Source organism: Abramis brama (genome assembly GCF_963993115.1).
Source record: "Abramis brama genome assembly, chromosome: 18".
NCBI classification, from domain to species: domain Eukaryota; kingdom Metazoa; phylum Chordata; class Actinopteri; order Cypriniformes; family Leuciscidae; genus Abramis; species Abramis brama.
In genome coordinates, this window is record NC_139980.1 from 33,330,665 (window position 1) to 33,353,164 (window position 22,500).

The window sequence follows — 22,500 nt, forward strand, 5'->3', positions numbered from 1 at the left end:
TGCATTCTAACAACAGCCACACACACGACTCCAACACAGCCCACCGCTGCATACTAACAACAACCACACACACGACTCCAACACAGCCCACCGCTGCATTCTAACAACAGCCACACACACGACTCCAACACAGCCCACCGCTGCATACTAACAACAACCACACACGACTCCAACACAGCCCACCGCTGCATACTAACAACCACACACACGACTCCAACACAGCCCACCGCTGCATACTAACAACAACCACACACACGACTCCAACACAGCCCACCGCTGTATACTAACAACAGCCACACACACGACTCCAACACAGCCCACCGCTGCATACTAACAACAACCACACACACGACTCCAACACAGCCCACCGCTGCATACTAACAACAGCCACACACTCGACTCCAACACAGCCCACCGCTGCATACTAACAACAACCACACACACAACTCCAACACAGCCCACCGCTGCATACTAACAACAGCCACACACTCGACTCCAACACAGTCCACCGCTGCATTCTAACAACAGCCACACACACGACTCCAACACAGCCCACCGCTGCATACTAACAACAACCACACACATGACTCCAACACAGCCCACCACTGTATACTAACAACAATCACACACACGACTCCAACACAGCCCACCGCTGCATACTAACAACCACACGCACGACTCCAACACAGCCCACCGCTGCATACTAACAACCACACACACGACTCCAACACAGCCCACCGCTGCATACTAACAACAATCACACACACGACTCCAACACAGCCCACCGCTGCATACTAACAACCACACACACGACTCCAACACAGCCCACCGCTGCATACTGACAACAACCACACACGACTCCAACACAGCCCACCGCTGCACACTAACAACAGCCACACACACGACTCCAACACAACCCACCACTGCATACTAACAACAACCACACACGACTGCAATGTAATGTAATGCTGCTGTAATGATGCTGAAAATTCAGCTTTGACCACAGGAATAAATTACATTTTAACATATATTCACATAGAAAACAGATATTTTAAATTGTAATAATATTTTACATTATTACTGTTTTTACTGTATTTTTGGTCAATTAAATGCAAGCTTAGTGAGCAGATGAGATTTTTTTGGAAAAACATTTAAAAAATCTCCCTGACCCCAAATGTTTGAATGGTCGTATTAGCATCACTGCACTAAACAATAGCACTAGACAAGGATTGTAGGATTTTAGTTTTTATCTGATTATACCCTGAAGGACAAACATTCTCCAAATGCTAAATCGGGTCTCGAGCTGTCATAATCCAAAATAACTAAAAAAGTATCATAAATATGCACCATATGACTTTGGCACAATATTTCAAGCCTTCTGAAATCTTTGAAGTGCGATGATCACAGTTCCTTTTATTTCATTTTCACAGAAGAAAGAACGTCATAGGGTTTGGAATGATATTAGGGTGAGTAAATGATAACAGAATGTTTATTTTGGGGTGAACTGTACCTTTAATGCTGTGAAAGAGACATTGAATGTGGTTCAGTGATGTCTGTAACATCTGGATGTGCATTTGTGTTGATGGTAAGGGCTCCACATGTTTATTTGATCACAGCCCACTTAAAGCATGTTTCTCATCCTTCATAAACTCTACATCACTCCAGAACAGTGGCTTTAAGACTGACCTTTGACCCTGACCCAAAGTACATCACCCCAACAGCAGGAGATATCTTGTACTGTACTAAAAGCACTACTTATAGCATTTGCAGTGGCTTCCTCCATCAACGTCTCTCATTGAAATCTGATGAAATTCATAAGGATATGTGATGGAAAATTGCCCTGAAGAGGGCCGTTGGGTAGATTTTAATTTTCATACGCCTGTGTGGGTGTAAACACTTATGCTGGCAGTGTGTGTCTATGTAATGTGGTTTAAATACGCAAGAGGCAGGCAACATTATTACTTGTGCTAAAAGTTAGTGTTAGTGATATGAGCAAACCCCTAATGTCATTAGTGCTGCAGACCACTGATATCAGTGTTGGGGTAACGCATTACAAGTAATGTGCATTATGTAATCAGATTACTTTTAAATTTACAAATTACAAAATATCCGCTTCCTTTTTCAAATAAGTAATGCAAGTTACTTTCTTTTCCCATTTATTGACTGACAGCTCCTGTCCCCATGTTGAGAGGAATCATGTAAGTGCAGAGGGGTTGTGTGGAAACATGATGGTTATTGTAGTTCTAGACTAAATGTGAGCATTTACTCATCTCACATGCACAAATACAGATTCAGTATCCCTCAAAATGAAGAAGAAAAAACAAAACACTAAAATACAAATTCAGAACATTATGCAAACCTGCAATAATGTTATATAACACAAATCTCAAAGCACAAAGTCCCTCCAGCGGGAGTTATTCTCCATATCAGTGTCACTGTTTCTGAACTCCCTGAAACGCCGCCATTGTAGTCTTGAGTTTCTTCCGGGAACGAACACGTCACAATATTCCTCATTTAAATAATTAATACGCAGAATAAAGGGGCGGGGTCTGGTTGAGTTAGTTAGTAGTGTGTTAAACTGGCGGTTATGGTAAGGGACGGGACATTTCCTTAACATACTCGAAGAGCTTGACCAATCACAACACACTGATCCAGCCGACCAATCAGAGCACAGTGTGCTTTTCAGAAGGAGGAACTTCATAGAGACAGGAACTCGCTGGTTAACTACCATAGTACAATGTATCGTTGAAGAAATCAACTAGTCATGACTGTTTCCCGAAACCATATTGTCGCAAATTTGTCGTTCAACCATGTTGGTTAATGATGTCACACAGCAGTGGAGTAAACAAGAAACTACTCATCTAACCACAGGTCGACACTGTCGTTCCAAACACACACTTTGCGATGCTGTTTGCGAATGTTCATTGGAACTGTGGCTTCGGGAAACACCGACTCGTTGAACTATCCTGATAACAACAGAACTTGCGACCATAGTTGGCTAACGATGCTTTCGGGAAACAGAGCGTTACTGGCAGACTGGGAAGAGAGGAGCTGCAACAATGTGAAACATGGGAAAATAATGTGTTTTTGAACATTCAAGCATAAAAACTTATTCTAGTAGAGCCTAAAAACAAACTCAAGACTTTGTAAAAGGGCACAATAGGTCCCCTTTAAATGCCCTTGATGTAGCATATACATTTTTTAAGTACAAATATTCCGTCTAGTCTCAATTAATATGGGGTCATAAAAGCTGCATGCACAGTTATCTATCAAATTTTATATTGTCACACCACAGGACATTACCATAAAACATTTCACGTCAACTACCCATTTAAACTATATGACATACTGTACAGTGTTTTTACACTGCAAAAAAAAACAAAAACAAAAAACATGCAGCCCATGTAGCTTTAATCAAAGTTATTTGTTGGCAAAAGATTTGAATGGTGTGTTTATTCCTCAGTAGTTTATGCATGTAAGCACAGGCGTGCTGCTTATGATTGTGTGTTTAGAAAGAGTGTTTTTGGGTGTGTGTTTGATAGCTGCTGCGATCCCTCTGCGGACGCCATCGCTGCTGCTCTCAGAATGAACAAGGTTGCTAAGATACGCTGGGCTTATATTAGATTATCTTATCTGCTGTTACTATATTTTCCCCAGCACCGTGAAACCTTTATTAATTTGGAAATTTACCCAGCTGCGGAATTAAGAAGCTGCTATGTGTACAACAACGCTCTCTCTCTCTCTCTCTCTCTCTCTCTCTCTCTCTCTCTCTCTCTCTCTCTCTCTCTCTCTCTTTCTCTCTCTCTCTCTCTCTGCTGGACTGCTGGGAGCTTCATCCAGAACTCCCTCAGGTTTAATGTCGGCCCCTCCTTTGTACAAAGGCTGGGTTGATAAACAGCAGTAAGCCGCTGTAATCTACATCCCAGGGGCCTCTGGATCATTTGATACCCCACTAACCAATAAGACATGCAAGCAAACAAAGCAGTGATGTCATCTCCTGCAGAAGCCATTGGTGGAGATGTGAGGTCGTAAGCCTTGTGTTAATTACACTGAGCTACCGTCCGTGCCATCGCTGTCTGACAGGGTGCTATGGGGCACTTCTTTTCCTTTATTCTGAACGAGGGGAACAAAACCTTGGAAAAATGGTCTCGAAGGTATAAATATTCCCTTGTAAGTAATGCACAGGTGGCCATGTTAATATATTTTATCTGAAAATATGATAATGACACAGCTCCTACATCCGTGATCTGAAATATTATTCAGATTACTCTTTTAAAGTAAATTTTAGGGGCAGAAATCTTTCAGTACCTTGGACAAAACCTTGGAAAACGGTCCCGAATGTATAAGCATTTCCCTCATTATTAATGCACAGGTGGCCATGTTAATGTATTTTATCTGAGAATATGATGGCACTGTGCACACACCTCCTACATCCATGATCTGAAATATTATTCCGATTACCGTTTTGAAGTAAATTTAACAAATTACATTTTATAGTGTTTTTTAGTGGACATTTTAGGGGTGGGAATCTTTTGGTACGATTCGATTCAAAGCGATTTTTGAGGTCATGATTCGATTAAATTAGTCAATATAGTTTTTATAATTTTTTTATTAATCAATAAAAAACTTTTGATTTCAAATGTTAGTGGCATCATAACAAAGTGGAAGTAATTGGGAACAACAGAAACTCGGCCATGAAGTGGTAGGCCACGTAAAACCACAGAGCGGGGTCAGCGCATGCTGAGGCTCACAGTGCGCAGAAGTCACCAACTTACTGCAGAGTCAATAGATACAGACCTCCAAACTTCATGTGGCCTTCAGATTGGCTCAAGAACAGTGCGTAGAGCTTCATGGAATGGGTTTCCATGGCCGAGCAGCTGCATCCAAGCCTTACGTCACCAAGTGCAATGCAAAGCGTTGGATGCAGTGGTGTAAAGTAGAGCCCTGCGCAGGACTGTTTTCTTCATCCCGCTCCCGCCCGCGCCCGCCGAATTTCTGACCATTACCGCCCGCTCCCGCAACGTATGTGTTACACTCCCGCCCGCTCCCGCAATATGTATGTCCACTCCCGCCCGCACCCGCAAAACTCTGAGAATTTATTCCCGCACAATAATAGAGATGCATTGATTTTGTGTCTTCTCCCGTCCCGCAGGAAAAAACACGTATTTGTATTGCTATTATTAAAGAGATTCATGGGGTTGTTTGTTTCGTTTCCCTGGCCGGCATGTATTCTGGACACATACACACTGGACAATGGAGGAAATCGAGTGTATGCTGTTTTTGGATGGTTTTGTTTTCGTTTTTGCTGTTTTTTATTCAGGATACTCTGTCTGGCGCGTGCAATGATGACAGTGAATAGTGATGATTCTCTCTGAACAATCAGCAGTCTGCCGTGTTTTCACGTCACATTTTAGTATCGCCTCAGCTCGCCCAGAACCTCGCCGGAGGTGGTACGAAAAAAAGTACCTGGAAGCAGATACAGTTACAACTTTTACACAGTGGAAAACCAAACAAAGGCGAGTCGAGTCGAGCCGAGCCGAGGCGAGCTGGTACTGTGTAGTGGAAAAGCGCCATTATTGACATCTCCATCATGTTGCTAGGCTACCTCCCGATCCCGCAGTGTTTTTTTTTAGCCGCCCATTCCCGCCCGCAGCAAAGTTCAAACCGCCCGCTCCCGCGAGATTTGCGTTGGGTCCCGCGGGACCCGGCGGGACTCAATCCCAATGCAGCCCTCTAGTGTAAAGCATGTCGCAGAGCAATAGAGACGTGTTCTCTGGAGTGACGAATCACGCTTCTCTGTCTGGAAATCCGATGGACGAGTCTGGGTTTGGCGGTTGCCAGGAGAATGGTACTTGCCTGACTGCATTGTGCTGAGTAGTTGGAGGGGGGATTATGGTGTGGGGTTGTTTTTCAGCGGTTGGCCTCTTAACTCCAGTGAAAGGAACTCTTAAAGGGATACTTCACCGCTGGAAAGATGAATGTGTATTTAAAATGGGTCATTTATGTAATAGAAATGTGAAATTATTTTTGAATTTGGAGCCTTAGATGGAGAAAAGCCAGAAAATGTATTTTTTGCTTATGTGGATGAAAGACAACAACTCCCAGAATGCACTTGCTTCGCTGCCCTACGAGGCCACTCCCAAGCCACGCCTACCGGTAAGAGCGCGCAGTTAAACAACAAGACTAGGCTACTAGTGAGTCTCCGTGACGAGTCTGCCCGGGATTTCGAGATCGCCCAAAATGTCCGGGATTTGGCTTTAGCGTTCTACAGTCGCCATTCATCATGTTTACTGTGGCGAGCAGGACGAGACTGAGGGGCGCGGGAGAATGATGAGAGGCCGGTGGCGTGATTACTGAGACGCACCGGTCTCGCATCTCTCACGGAGGAACAAGAATTTTCTTAGCAATGTTAAAACGCACATCAACCGATCACTTGTTTAGCGTTCATGTAAACACTACATTCAGATTCACCAATCGGAATGAATTCAGTTAGATTGAAACAAAAGGTGTGCATGTAAACAATGAATGGCGACTGCAGAAAGCAAAAGCTGAATCCCGGACATTTTGGACGATCTCGACGGCCGGACATGTCCGGGAAAAAGAGGATGGTAACCCCTACTACTCAGCTTTCTCCACAGAACAAGAGCCTGCTAGCTTAGCTTCCAAAAAAAGATGACTGACACTATGTGTACATTCTGTGAGTGAGATCCCACCCTCTATGAGCGGGTTGAAAACATGCTCCTCCTACTGGCTGTAGTCTTTAGCCTCTGGCCAAAAAATCCTCGAATGACGATTTTTGTGTCATCAGAGGATTTTTTCCAGACAAAAAATACATAAATCTCTCGTCTCGGGGACATGAGGGAGGAAAGCACGGTAATTCGAAAACACTACGGGTTTTCTACTGATGCTAAATCCTGAAGTATCCTTTTAATGCTTTAGCATACCAAGACATTTTGGACAATTTCATGCTCCTAACTTTGTGGGAACAGTTTGGGGATGTTCCTGTTCCAACATGACTGGTCACCAGTGCACAAAGCAGGTCCATAAATACATGGATGAGCGAGTTTGGTGTGGAGGAACTTGACTAGCCTGCACAGAGTCCTGACCTCAACCCCATAGAACACCTTTGGGATTAATTAGAGCGGAGACTGTGAGCCAGGCCTTCTCGTCCAACATCAGTGCCTGACCTCACAAATGCGCTTCTAGAAGAATGGTCAAAAATTCCCATAAACACACTCCTAAACCTTGTGGAAAGCCTTCCCAGAAGAGTTGAAGCTGATATAGCTGCAAAGAGTGGGCAAACTCCATATTGAACTCTACGGATTAAGAATGGGGTGTCATTAAAGTTCATGTGCATGTAAAGGCAGACGTGCCAAAACTTTGGGCAATACGTGTGTGTGTGTGTATTTTTAAAATATTTTTATTTATTACTTTTTGTTTAATTAATTTAGTTATTTCTACTTGAAGATAAACTAAAAAAAAAAGAGAAATGTTTCCTTGGCAACTAGCTGAAATAAAATAAGTTTAAATTTTGTTTTTATATTTTATTTTATTTCAGTTAATAGCTTTACTTAACCAAAAATAGCACAGATGCATGCATAAAAATGCATATAGTGTGATCAGTATCAGTATGCATGGTGAAGAAATAGTATGCGTAGTATCAGCCAATATCATAGTAACCTTTTCCATATTCATGACGCCGCTATAAAATATCACTATAATCCTATATCTGGATTTTTCATGCAGTGTATTTGGTCAAGAACAAAAGGATGCAAGAACCTCATTTGGGATTCTGTCACCTTGTAACTGCAGTCAGAGAGAAAGTCATTGTTCGTCCATTTCCTCGTTGTTTCCTGTTCTCCCGCAGGATTACTTGTCATTGGGGTCTTTTGCGGGGGCATTTGAATAATATGCTTTCTTGCTCTGGGTTCAGCATTGATTAATTAATCCATTCCTAATTATCTCATTGAGAGGTTCGATCGGCTCATTTCCTGTTGGCTTTGGTCTTGTTTGCTGATCATGTTTACCTCACCTGAGAGCGTGCATCACATCTGAACGCTGCGACTCCTGAAGGAAACATGAGAACTAACGAGACGTGACCTTGTGAAAAATTAGCATAATGCAATTAACAGCAGTCTGACATAATACATGCAAACACACATTTGCTTATTTCTGACATGACAGACAGATTCAAGGTGTTTGTCTGTGCAGAACTTGCTGTCATGATGTGGGTGTTACTGATGGTTTTAGCTTGTTGTTCTAGGTGTTTATTGTCATAAGAGTGAATATGAGCAATAGTAGTAATTAAGGCTGCATGATGAATCAAAATAAAACAGAAACCTGAGAAGCTTTAAGGGCTCCCTGCAAATTAATGGTTTAATGTTTGGAAATGAAGGATTTAAGACAGCCATAAATATATATTGTACATAAAATATGATTATTACTTATTATTACTATTTCTTAAATACTAGATTGTCTTACTTTACAATGAAATATTACAATAGTAATATTTCTTATGTTGTTCTTATTTAGTATATATATAGTAATAATAGTAATTTTAATGATTATTATAATTATTGGCATTACAATAAAAAACATTAATGTTATTATTATTATTGGTATAATGACAGGAGTAATAATAATTATTATTATTTTTCTATTTGGAATTATTATTGTTATTATTATTATTATTATTATTATAAAAAGTCTTATTATTATTGCTATAATAACAATAAAACATTATTATGATGATTATTATAATTGGTATAATAATAGTAGTAATAATAATATTGATTATTTTTCTTATTGGAATTATTATTGTTATTATTATTATTATTATTATAAAAAAGGTTTGTTATTATGAATGATTGTATTAAAAATGTATTGTTGTTATTATTATTATTATTGGTATAATTGCTAATCTTTTTTGTTGTTGTTGTTGTTGTTGTTGTTGTTGTTGTTGCTGTTGTTGTTGTTGTTGTTGGTGGTGGTGGTGGTGGTGGTGGAATAATAATTATTATTATTCATTTATTTTAGTCATACTGATATATAATCACAAAAGTTTGGTGCAATTGTGCAGAATTTTTTTACCAATATTTTTTTAAATCACAATTAGATTTTCTCCCCCAAAATCGAGCAGCCCAAGAAATAATGATGCTTGACTGGGCAGACAACATTAATGAATATTGTGTTATTCAAAACAGATCCAAATTTCTTCAGCTTACATGTTCTCCTGCTAGAGGCAGTAGCATACTAGCATACTACTCATGCTATTAATGCATTATGTAGTGTGTGTAATGTGTGAAATTGCACTTTTCAGGCTCTAGTCGTGGTATCAGTGTGCATGTGATGTGTTAAGTGTACTTACTATGAAGTACTGCACTGTGTCCTCATTCAGACTGATAACAGCGGCTCTCCCCGATCAGGGCAGATGAGGGTCAGGTCAAAGGTCAGGCGCTCCATCTCATCCCTGTTGCAGTACAGATGGAGAAGCAGCAGGAATGTGTTTGGCATCGGGCCGCTGGACCTGTTCCCTGTCCTGGAGCCATACTTCACGGTCTTAACTAAACCCAGACCAGCATGCTCTGATTACTAATTTGACATTTATCTGATGCTTTTTGTTCAAAGAAACGTATACCCTGTCCCAACCTTTGTTCACACTGAAAGTAGAACAGCTGTGCTATGGCTAGAGATGCTTTAGACTGTTTTTGTACTACCGTTTAATGTGGGGTCGCTAGATTTTTTTAAAAGTTTTTGAAAGAAGTTTCTTGTGCTCACAAAGGATGATTTTATTTGATCAAAAATACAGTATTATTACTATTTAAAAGAACAGTTTTCTATGTAAATATATAGTAAAATGTAATTTATTCCTGTGATCAAAGATGAATTTTCAGCATCATTACTCCAGTCTTCAGTGTCACATGATCCTTCAGAAATCATTCCAATGAGGATTTGATGCTCAAGAAACATTTATGATTATTATCAATGTTGAAAACAGTTGTTCTGCTTCATATTTTTGTGGAAACCGTGATACAATCGAAAGTTCAAAAGAACAGCATTTATTTGAAATATAAATCTTAAAAAGCATTATAAATGTCGTGCCTCCCATCCAATAAATCGCAATAAGCTTTGTGCTTCGATGCTTTTGAAATGAAACAAAGTCTCAGATTTCAAATTATGTCAATTTTAATAGGAAATTCAAACAATAGCCTAAATACTGTTTTGGCCGCATTTCCACTGTATGGTATGGTACGGTACGGTACGGCTCGCTTCGGCTCGCTTTAAATGGTACCACCTCTGTTGAGGTTCCAAGCGTACCGTACCGATACTAAAATGTGACGTGAAAACACTGCAGATCACTGATTGGTCAGACAGAATCATCTCTACCAGCGTCATTGTATTTACGACACGAGACACTAAACCCGCTAGATTTAAATAGCCAGTAGACAACAGCCAACGCTGTAGCGCCTGTTTTAAAAGTACTTGCTTCAAAAAAAGAGTATAAACTTCAAAAAAAGAAATGGCTGAATCGTGGTCAGTGGACGAGGTGCAGACGTTCCTCTCGTTGGTTGCCGAGGAGTGGATGGGGAAACACGGAATGGGGAAATTCGCATTTAATATGATGATATCATGGCAGTAGAGACGGCAACTATAACGATCAGTCCCACCCACTTTGAAGCGGTACTAACTGCAGTGGAAAAGCAACCGAACTAAAGCGAACCGAACCGTGCCGTACTGAGTCGAGTCGTACCACGCAGTGGAAAAGCGAAGCGAGCCGAGCCGTTCCGCGCCGAGTCGAACCGTACCGAGCTGTACCATGCAGTGGAAAAGCGCCACAATATGGGCTCAAAGCTACTACCAGAGATGTCAATTTTCACTTCCTGAAGACTTTAAATATCTCAACTATTGTGTAGGATAGAACTGGTTATGGCTGCACAATATATCGAAGTTATCGAAATATCGCAAATGTATATGGGCGATTCCACAGTTTAGGGCTAACTGCAAGGACAACAGCCTGCAAAAATCAATCTTCATGGAGAAAGCCATTGTCCTCAGGTTAACATCCTGAGAAAACCTGGGGTACAGCTGTGTGAAAGGCAGGATAAATCTGGCAATGGTAAACTAGTAAACTTTGATCAAAGTTGAGTTGATGTCAAATTTAACGTATGTAACATGGACGGAAAAACAATGTAAGTTCAAGCAGAAAGTGTACTTAATCTAATTCAGTTTAATAAAATCTGGTTGAATCCCAGTTCATGTTTTACTTTGTTCCTAATTTGGTATAGTTATGAGTCATACGTTGTGTATGGTTCACAAAACTGGTAATAGGACTTCCATGCAGGCAGGGTGGCCATCTAATATTATCTGTTCTATAAACTTAAAGGTGCATTTTTGAGTCTGGTATGTTCATAAACTGAAAGCCAGCAAAATTACTAACAAATACCACAGGTATATTTTTCTAATTTATTTGCCAAATGTAGAAGGCAAAGGAACTCCTACAAGTGTGCTAAGTTATAACGTGTGTAACGTGGACGGAAAAAAATTAAACAATCCTGCAAGATTGCCTTTGTAACACAAAATAATACCATTTCATGAAAACTGGCATAGAATAGAACAAGAATAGAACAAGTTCATAACACATTAAAATAACCCGTCATCATACTATCAAATTTAAAGATCATACAGATTGTGTTAACGCACTATTAACGTGTTAACTTCGTCAGCCTAAGCTATATTCTTACGAACATTGGACAGAAAAAAAAAAATCATAAAAAAAAACAAAAACAAAAAAAAACAGAAAAATGTCATTGACGATGTTGACTTTCATGAACAGCTTATTGAGTCAAAAATACGCAGAAAACAACGTTGGAAGTTGGACAGACTGAAAATTTCCGTCTAAGTTACGAACAAGATGTGCAGAATCTGTCAAAATGTATAAAACCACCATTCATGCATGCTCTTTCACGATGAACGACGCTTTCGGTCCGAAACCACTCGCAATCATCCGACTTGCACACTCTTTTATCCTTTCTCACCACAATGATCCTATTTAATGTTTACTTAACCAAAGTTTACCACGTTCGTATCATTTTAACGTTCGTAACCTTTTGGACAGAATCCACAAACTTACCCACATTCGTCGAAATCCGTGAAATCCTGTTAACACTTTCTCACACGCAGAGCGACCGTGACCAAGACAATCTTATTTCTTTGATGAGAACCGTTGAGACATTAGGAGATGGAAATTCAGCGTCAGAATAAAATGTTCGAGCGTTATGATTTTTGGACAGAAAATCTCGGCCCCTGTTTTATCCCGATTTATTAACAATTTATCATGTAGCAACGCATATGAGAATTTAACCCACACAAGATGGTTTTATTGTTATGCTACTGATAGAATTACATGGAAAAATTATATCTCCGCTTCCTTTAGAATCATAGTTTAACGTGCGTAACTGCTTGGACAGAAAGTGTAACGAACGTTAGTAAATGTTTCCATTGCATCGTGGTGGATTAAGGGAATTCTACTTTCAGTGTTAGTAGTACTATTTTGTAGAAGACACACCAAAATAAATGTTTTGCGCCAAAATTCAGGATTTTATTAAAGGAAATGAAAGAAATGACTTAGGAAAAATCCAGATGCACTGAATGTCCCACCGTGACATCCGCAATTTCTGGGGACGGAAATAAAATAAAGTCTCATTACACGATAATGCCAAGGCCTAGTGGGATAAAAGTAACTTTATTATTTCTTACATCTATCTTTAACAAAATAGTGAACTAAAAATAAAAAAATGACAACAACTGGGTATTATTCAATCTATATTGTTCATTACACCCCTTGTGGACAGATACTGTGGAATCGCCCATATATCACGATATGCATATTGCAACAGCTTGCGATAACTGTGGTCATGAACAAAAGACAGAGAAAATCATGAACAAAAGACAGAGAAAATCACTGCTCTTGGCTGAATAACTTATGTAGCTTTAATAAGAATCAGTATATATTTAATTCATACAGTGAAAACTAAGCAGTGTTTTATTTTTACATTTGATTATTCAGTTTCTGTTGTTTAATAACCCTAATGCCCTAAACCCCGTGGTTTACACTGATGTTAAAATAACACTTCTTATGCTACAGTAAAACACTGATGTTCACTTTCAGAAGTTGTAGGGATGTTTTCTAGTCACAAAAAGAATGTGAAACACATATGTAGGTTATATAATTTACAATATATTTTTATTAATTAATATTATTATCACATCGCATATTGAATACCGCATTATTTAATGAGTTATCGCATATCGCATTTTTCTTCAATGTCGTGCAGCCCTAGAACTGGTATAGAAACCATGACTGTGTAAACCAGAGAAAAGAGTGAATCAGATATCCATCAGCTTTCCTATACGCTGGAGCGGCCAACAAAAGCAGGAGCATGTTCTCCCTCTTCTCCTCTATCTCGCACTGGCTGCATTAACATTCCTTTGAAGCCTGATTCCAGAGCAGATCATCATCTTCCTCAGCGTCTTTATCGGTCTCTCCTGATCTCGTGTTTGAACTCGTCTCTTCAGCTCAGCGTGTCGCTGTATCACGATGAAGGCTGCACGATACTCTTTGCTCCAGGTGGATTCTTTAAACCCAACATGAAACCAAACTTGACTTCATCTTTCTTTCTTCATTCATTCACATTACCGCTCTTATTGTGAAGGATTCAGTGCGTGTTGTCAGTGCCGAAGATAACCATCATGTTGACCATATGTCTCGTTCAGAGTCTTGAATGAAACTGATCACATGTGTTTGAGCTGTTACACAAAAACCAAAATAGCTTTTCCCTGTGTTTCCTTTCTGTTGATCTTTTCTTTCATCATGTGTTACCTCTCGAGGGACTGGCCTGATTCTGAGAGCTCTCTCACCCTATAACACGCTTTTCATTTTGCTAGTGTCATATTGACAGTAAACACAATGATGACTCATGGATGCTCACTGGCATTGGATACAGCAGTTGCATGTGTGCGTGCATGAATTTTATTTTATTTTATTATATTTAATTTATTTATTTATTTATTGTGTATCCTCCATAGTAAATAGTAAAATAAATCTCTGTAAGATATTTAATTACTTAATAAAAAATAAAAAAACACATTCACAATGCAATTTCTATTTTATTTTATCCCCAAAATATTTTACCACTTCGTTTTACTAGTTTTACCAATATTAGGAAGTCAGAGAAATTAATAAAAATGTTTTTGAGTGTGATATCAATAGAATAACTTTGGTAAAAGATTGTGTTAATGTGTATTTATTTTTATTTTTATTATATTTTGGGATGGGAGGGGGATTAATCTACAATAATACAGATTAATACAGATAATACAGATTAATCTGAAATAAATCTCTGTAAGATGTTTTTAATTATTTGAATGAACCCGCATTCACAATGTATGTAATTTCTAAAATAAGACATGTTCGTTTACATTTTATGTTTTTATTTTATTTCATTTTATCATTAAAAAAAAATATTTTCATTTTTTCATTTTACTACTTTTACCAATCTTAGGAAGTCTGTGAAATTAATTAAATCTTAAAAAGTTATGGACATTTCTGTTCGATATATATTTAGCTTTGTTGGTTATAAATGTATGTTTTTGAGTGCGATATCCATATAATAACTTTTAAAAAGTCTTACTGACCCGAACGTTTGAATGATAGTGAACATAACCTCATATGTTTAGTAGATATGCTCATTGAATGAACAATATCTACTGTACCTAAATGTCAAATTCCTCCCTCAGGTATCAGACCGATTATTAATCGATACATATTAAATAAGTGGCAAGAAGAGTGGAATATGTGCAAGAATAATAAGCTATATGAAACTCATCTGGAAATTACAAACAGACTTTTTATCGCTCTTAAATTTAGACTTGATCACGTGGTCTACACCAGATGTTGTGTCGCTCACACAAGTTTGACCCATGCTTTTTTGTTTAAAGGTGAAGACCCAACTTTATGCATGTTTTGTAAGAGTCCCCTCTCTGTTAAACATATTTTATTAGATTGTCCTGGAGTTAATACAAGTAGAATGCTCTTTTATGAAGTTTCTTCACATAAGGACTTATTTAGTAAGATTATGCCTGAAATATGCCTTTTTTTATCATGACAAAAAATCTTGTATAATATGACTTGCTGTTTTTGTTTGTGTGGTTTATATTGTATTTATATGATATTTGTATTTTTGTAATTGAATTTTTGCCATGAAAATAGCTTTGAATGCTGACATGTCACTAAATAAAACAATCTGAATCTGATCTACTGTACCTTTATTTAAACAGCGTGTGTATCCTTCTCTCATCTCATGGATATCTCTCTGTTTGTGTTGCAGTGAGTGACAGCTGCTTTCGCAATCTCGCTGAGGACCGCAGCGGGGTCAACCTCAAAGATCTCGTGCACGACCCTTCCTTGTGAGTGACCACCACAAAACACACACACACATTTATACTTAATGCATGTCTCTTGATGCTTTTCGAGTTATTTAAATCTTGCTATTCGTATATTTGTATTACTGTAACGTGCTAAACGGCTTCTGTGGCTTGTTAGCTTCACTGCTCATATAATGAGACGTTCATGTCATGCTAATCACTTGATGCTCGAGTTCAGGCTGTTAAACATGCAGAACATGTGCTTGCATTGAACCCTTGATGGATATTAATGTCAGAACGACTCAATGTCACACTGCGCTGTAATGAAGTGTCATTGTACATGAATGAAATGTGCGTGATGCATATCAAACAGTGCAACCACATCCAAATACACACAGAAAATCACTTTATCTTATTTAACTTTGTATCAACTCTTTCCCTCCATTGACGGGAATGTCAGGCTTTCCGTGTTTTCACTGTTATACGGTAGGGGGCGCTATTACGCATCTCGTTAATCACAGAATCTCCTGATCAAAACACAGGCGAAGAAGCAGAAACAAGCGATATGTAACAGATGCATATGTAAAATAACGTGATTTAACATTAAACAGCATATAAATGAATGAAATGTCGTAAAAGTCATACGGCTTCAGAACGACGTGAGGTGAGTAAATGACAGAATATACATTTTTTGGAGCAAACTATCCCTTTAATAAAACTGGCACCCTGAAAACACTGTGCTTCCCTTGTAATGAATTCAGGAGGAAGTGTTTGGACGAGCTGTCAGGTGAAATATAAACCCAGGTGGTTTAGTGGAGAGCGAGATGACAGACTGACAGATGAAGCGGATGTGTGTTAAGTGTGAACGCTGCTGGAGAGACGGCTATCAGACGGGGACGGGTCCTGTTGTCCTCACGCGACTGCGGTTCGAACTAATTGGTGGCACTAAAAATAGCCAGTGAATAAATCAGATCGTGTGGCGTGTGGGTCGTCTTACACTGACCCTGGCTTTAGAGAGATTTCAGCTGACCTTGGGCATGCTTTGAGGAAATCAATCTCAGTTTTCATCTAAAAATCTTAAGAAAAAAATTTGAAATCATATTTTGCATAATTAAAATGAATTTTTAAGAACAATAAGATATTTAGCAGTTATTACAATTAACCAAAAAAAAATCATATTTTTGTTAATGAAATGTTGAATTGCTTTTTTTGTTGTTGCACTTTTCGTATAATTAAGCGCATATTTTATTACATTTTTATAATAGTAATATTTTTATTTATTACTGAAGTTTTAAACATGATGTTCACTCTCTATAATTAAACACATTTTTATTAAATTCTCAAAAGAATAATCTTTTTTGTTTCTTAATGAAATTTCTCAAACATGTTTTGCACTTATTGTATAATAGTGCACATTTCTATTACATTTTTATAATAATATTTTTTTTATTAATAAAACATTAATAATGAAATATTAATCATGATTTGCACTTATTGTGTAATTAAGCACAGTTTATAAAAAAATTATAATAGTAATATTTCTGTTTATTAATGAAATTTTAAGCATGATTTTCCCTATAATTAAACACATTATTATGATTTGTTTATAATAGTAATATTTTTGTTTCTTAATGAAATGTTGAATTGCTCAAACATGGTTTGCATTTATCGTATAATTAAGCAAAGTTTTTCTTACAGTTTTCTAATAGTAATATTTTTGTCTCTTAATAAAATTTTAAACATGATTTTAACTCTCCCTATAATTAAACTCATTTTTGTATTAAATTCTCAAAAGATACATTTTTTTGTTTCTTAATGAAATTGCTCAAACATGTTTTGCACTTATTCTATAACAGTGCACATTTCTATTACATAATATAATTAAGTTTTTTTTTATTTTGTTTTTTTACATGTTTATAATAGTAATATTTTGGTTTATTTGTGAATTGTTAAATTGCATTTATTGTATAATTAAGCCAATTTTTCCTACGTGTTTATTATAATAATATTTTAGTTTATTAATGAAAGGTTAAATTGCTCAAACGTGGTTTTCCCTCACCGTATGCAGCGACTCATCCATACTTCAGATGTTCAGTGCAGTAAGCATGTGAGTGTTTTCAGGTATGGTCCCAGCGTCCTCCAGCAATGCTTTAAAGTGCGCCGAAAGCCATCATTCAGCACAAAGGTGCTCCATTATTAATGAAATCACAGCAGCAGATGGCCTTGGTTTGGGAGCTCATCCAGAAGTAAAGCTGGGTCACAGATGTGTGCGACGGGATGCGTTCTCCTCCTCTGGCACACGCTCACTGTCTTTCTTTATTCATACCCTGAGGAAGGCGGTGAGGCCAGGAATGATGTTTTTAAGTGTGGCAGGGCCCATATGACAGCAGGGTTCGATTAAACAATCATAACTCTTCCATTAGACAGAGAAAGACGTGGCCAATGATTCTGGCAGAGAAAAGTGCAACTGTTCAACTGTGCCAGAAGTATCGCTGGAATCCTGTCGGCAAGGGAGGATGTCAGTACCTCGAAATGTTTTAGAGCTTTAGTTTTTTTCATTATAGGCACTTTTTCTTGGCATTTCTATAAATGGACTTATTAACATATAGCATGTTGTTGCAATCCCACTGGACTCCGTGTTCCCAATATCATACTATCATACTTCCCAATAAAAAAATATGTTTTTTAAATCACTAATTTACATTTATGCATTTGGCAGAAGCTTTTATCCAAAGCGACTTACACTGCATTTCATGGTACACATTTCTACATTGCTATCAGTTCTTGTTGAATCAAACACATGTCCTTGTCGTTGCAAGCACCAACACTCTACTGTTTGAGCTACAGGAAAGCTAATCATGGGAAAAAATTGTCATTAATTGGTCTAAAATTATAGGAACCCTCCTTCTAGTGATGGTAAATAGCACTAAGAGCTATTTAGGATAAGATTCTAGTATAAGATTTGTTAATGTTTTTGAAAGAAGTCTCTTTTGCTCACCAAGGCTGCATTTAGTTGATCAAAAATACAGTAAAAATTGTGAAATATTATTACAATTTATTATAACTGTTTTCTATGTGAATATATTGTAAAATGTAATTTATTTATTTGATACAAAGCTGAATTTTCAGCATCATTACTCCAGTCTTCAGTGTCACATGATCCGTCAGAAATCATTCTAAAATCAATACACATTTTTTACAGGATTCTTTGATGAATAGAAAGTTCAAAAGAACAGCATTTATTTTGAAATCTTTTCTGAATCTTTTGCAACATTTTAAATGTCTTTACTGTTACTTTTGATCAATTTAACACATCCTTTTCTGAACAAAAGTACTCTTTAACAAAATGCACTGACCCAGACCTTTTGAATGAACTGTAGTGTATATAGCAGAAATAGTAAAAAAAAAAAAAAAAAGTATGCTATTCTGAATTTATCCACTGTGTGAGATATTGTATCCCATAATGCAGTTCCATTGACTGTATCTGCCACTGCCACACATTTTAGAATATCCTTCTTGACTCATTATTTGTTGAGACTTACAAAAGTTGATTTTTTTTTTTTTTTAATGCACATTTTTAGACACCATTTTTTTTAGAATAGTTGATAGTATGCAGTGTATATGTAGTGTGTAGTATGTGGTGTTCCATTCCAAACGTCTTTCTCTTCCTCTGTAGTTTGGTTTCCTCCTCACTTCCTCCGCTCATCTCTATTGCCTCTATAAACTCTGGAAAGGTTTTTAGTTCCATAATATTTCATTTTTAGGCCAGCACACCCCAGTAAAAATGATTTAATTACTCTGACACTTTAACGGATAGTTCACCCAATAATGAAAGTTCTGTCATTAATTACTCTCCCTCATGTCGTTCCAAACCCATAAGACTTTCGTTCATTTTCACACAAATGAAGATATTTTTTATGAAATCTGAGAGCTTTTTGTCCCTCCATTGACAGCTTCACAACTACCACTTTGATGCATCAAAAACTTCATAAAGAGATTGTAAAACTAATTCATATGAATTGAGCAGTTTAGTCAAAATTTTCTGAAGAGACACGGTCGCTTTATATGATGAACAGAATGAATTTAGACTTTTATTCACATATAAACATTCTCGTGTTACGCAGCATGTTTGAGCTTCTGCAAGAACCAATGAGGTTCGTTCTCGTGTTACGCAGCATGTTTGAGCTTCTGCAAGAACCAATGAGGTTCGTTCTCGTGTTACGCAGCACGTTTGAGCTTCAGCAAGAACCAATGAGGTTCGTTCTCGTGTTACGCATCACGTTTGAGCTTCAGCAAGAACCAATGAGGTTCGTTCTCGTGTTACGCTGCACGTTTGAGCTTCGGCAAGAACCAATGAGGTTCGTTCTCGTGTTATGCAGCACGTTTGAGCTTCAGCAAGAACCAATGAGGTTCATTCTCCTGTTACGCTGCACGTTTGAGCTTCAGCAAGAACCAATGAGGTTCGTTCTCGTGTTACGCAGCACGTTTGAGCTTCGGCAAGAACCAATGAGGTTCATTCTCGTGTTACGCAGCACGTTTGAGCTTCAGCAAGAACCAATGAGGTTCATTCTCCTGTTACGCTGCACGTTTGAGCTTCAGCAAGAACCAATGAGGTTCGTTCTCGTGTTACGCTGCACGTTTGAGCTTCTGCAAGAACCAATGAGGTTCATTCTCGTGTTACGCAGCACGTTTGAGCTTCAGCAAGAACCAATGAGGTTCGTTCTCGTGTTACGCAGCACGTTTGAGCTTCGGCAAGAATCAATGAGGTTCGTTCTCGTGTTACGCAGCACGTTTGAGCTTCAGCAAGAACCAATGAGGTTCGTTCTCGTGTTATGCAGCACGTTTGAGCTTCAGCAAGAACCAATGAGGTTCATTCTCCTGTTACGCTGCACGTTTGAGCTTCAGCAAGAACCAATGAGGTTCGTTCTCGTGTTACGCTGCACGTTTGAGCTTCAGCAAGAACCAATGAGGTTCATTCTCCTGTTACGCTGCACGTTTGAGCTTCTGCAAGAACCAATGAGGTTCGTTCTCGTGTTACGCAGCACGTTTGAGCTTCTGCAAGAACCAATGAGGTTCATTCTCGTGTTACGCAGCACGTTTGAGCTTCAGCAAGAACCAATGAGGTTCGTTCTCGTGTTACGCAGCACGTTTGAGCTTCGGCAAGAATCAATGAGGTTCGTTCTCGTGTTACGCAGCACGTTTGAGCTTCAGCAAGAACCAATGAGGTTCGTTCTCGTGTTATGCAGCACGTTTGAGCTTCAGCAAGAACCAATGAGGTTCATTCTCCTGTTACGCTGCACGTTTGAGCTTCAGCAAGAACCAATGAGGTTCGTTCTCGTGTTACGCTGCACGTTTGAGCTTCAGCAAGAACCAATGAGGTTCATTCTCCTGTTACGCTGCACGTTTGAGCTTCTGCAAGAACCAATGAGGTTCGTTCTCGTGTTACGCAGCACGTTTGAGCTTCTGCAAGAACCAATGAGGTTCATTCTCGTGTTACGCAGCACGTTTGAGCTTCAGCAAGAACCAATGAGATTCGTTCTCGTGTTACGCAGCACGTTTGAGCTTCGGCAAGAACCAATGAGGTTCGTTCTCGTGTTACGCAGCACGTTTGAGCTTCAGCAAGAACCAATGAGGTTCATTCTCGTGTTACGCTGCACGTTTGAGCTTCTGCAAGAACCAATGAGGTTCGTTCTCGTGTTACGCAGCACGTTTGAGCTTCAGCAAGAACCAATGAGGTTCGTTCTCGTGTTACGCAGCACGTTTGAGCTTCTGCAAGAACCAATGAGGTTCGTTCTCGTGTTACGCATCACGTTTGAGCTTCAGCAAGAACCAATGAGGTTCATTCTGGTGTTACACAGCAAGTTTGAGCTTCTGCAAGAACCAATGAGGTTCGTTCTCGTGTTACGCAGCACGTTTGAGCTTCGGCAAGAACCAATGAGGTTCGTTCTCGTGTTACGCAGCAAGTTTGAGCTTCTGCAAGAACCAATGAGGTTCGTTCTCGTGCTACGCAGCACGTTTGTGCTTCAGCAAGAACCAATGAGGTTCGTTCTCGTGTTACGCATCACGTTTGAGCTTCAGCAAGAACCAATGAGGTTCGTTCTCGTGTTACGCAGCAAGTTTGAGCTTCTGCAAGAACCAATGAGGTTCGTTCTCGTGTTACGCAGCACGTTTTAGCTTCAGCAAGAACCAATGAGGTTCGTTCTCGTGTTACGCTGCACGTTTGAGCTTCAGCAAGAACCAATGAGGTTCGTTCTCGTGTTACGCAGCAAGTTTGAGCTTCTGCAAGAACCAATGAGGTTCGTTCTCGTGTTACGCAGCACGTTTGAGCTTCAGCAAGAACCAATGAGGTTCGTTCTCGTGTTACGCAGCACGTTTGAGCTTCGGCAAGAACCAATGAGGTTCGTTCTCGTGTTACGCAGCACGTTTGAGCTTCGGCAAGAACCAATGAGGTTCGTTCTCGTGTTACGCAGCACGTTTGAGCTTCGGCAAGAACCAATGAGGTTCGTTCTCGTGTTACGCAGCACGTTTGAGCTTCGGCAAGAACCAATGAGGTTCGTTCTCGTGTTACACAGCACGTTTGAGCTTCAGCAAGAACCAATGAGGTTCGTTCTCGTGTTACGCATCACGTTTGAGCTTCGGCAAGAACCAATGAGGTTCGTTCTCTTGTTACGCATCACGTTTGAGCTTCGGCAAGAACCAATGAGGTTCGTTCTCGTGTTACGCTGCACGTTTGAGCTTCGGCAAGAACCAATGAGGTTCGTTCTCGTGTTACGCTGCACGTTTGAGCTTCAGCAAGAACCAATGAGGTTCGTTCTCGTGTTACGCATCACGTTTGAGCTTCGGCAAGAACCAATGAGGTTCGTTCTCGTGTTACGCAGCACGTTTGAGCTTCGGCAAGAACCAATGAGGTTCGTTCTCGTGTTATGCTTCACGTTTGAGCTTCGGCAAGAAACAATGAGGTTCGTTCTCGTGTTATGCAGCACGTTTGAGCTTCAGCAAGAACCAATGAGGTTCATTCTCCTGTTACGCTGCACGTTTGAGCTTCAGCAAGAACCAATGAGGTTCGTTCTCGTGTTA

The 22,500-nt window shown here is 39.1% G+C and overlaps 1 protein-coding gene across 4 annotated transcripts in view; it reads left to right on the plus strand.

Annotated features, from left to right (window-relative positions):
• Nucleotides 1-22,500, plus strand: part of gphnb (gephyrin b) — a 95,975-nt gene that overhangs the window by 17,017 nt on the left and 56,458 nt on the right. For all 4 annotated transcript variants that reach the window (XM_084091182.1, XM_084091183.1, XM_084091184.1 and 1 more), the window contains exon 2: nucleotides 15,387-15,465. In XM_084091182.1, the coding sequence (XP_083947308.1) occupies nucleotides 15,387-15,465 (79 nt within the window). The remainder of the gene's footprint in view (nucleotides 1-15,386; nucleotides 15,466-22,500) is intronic.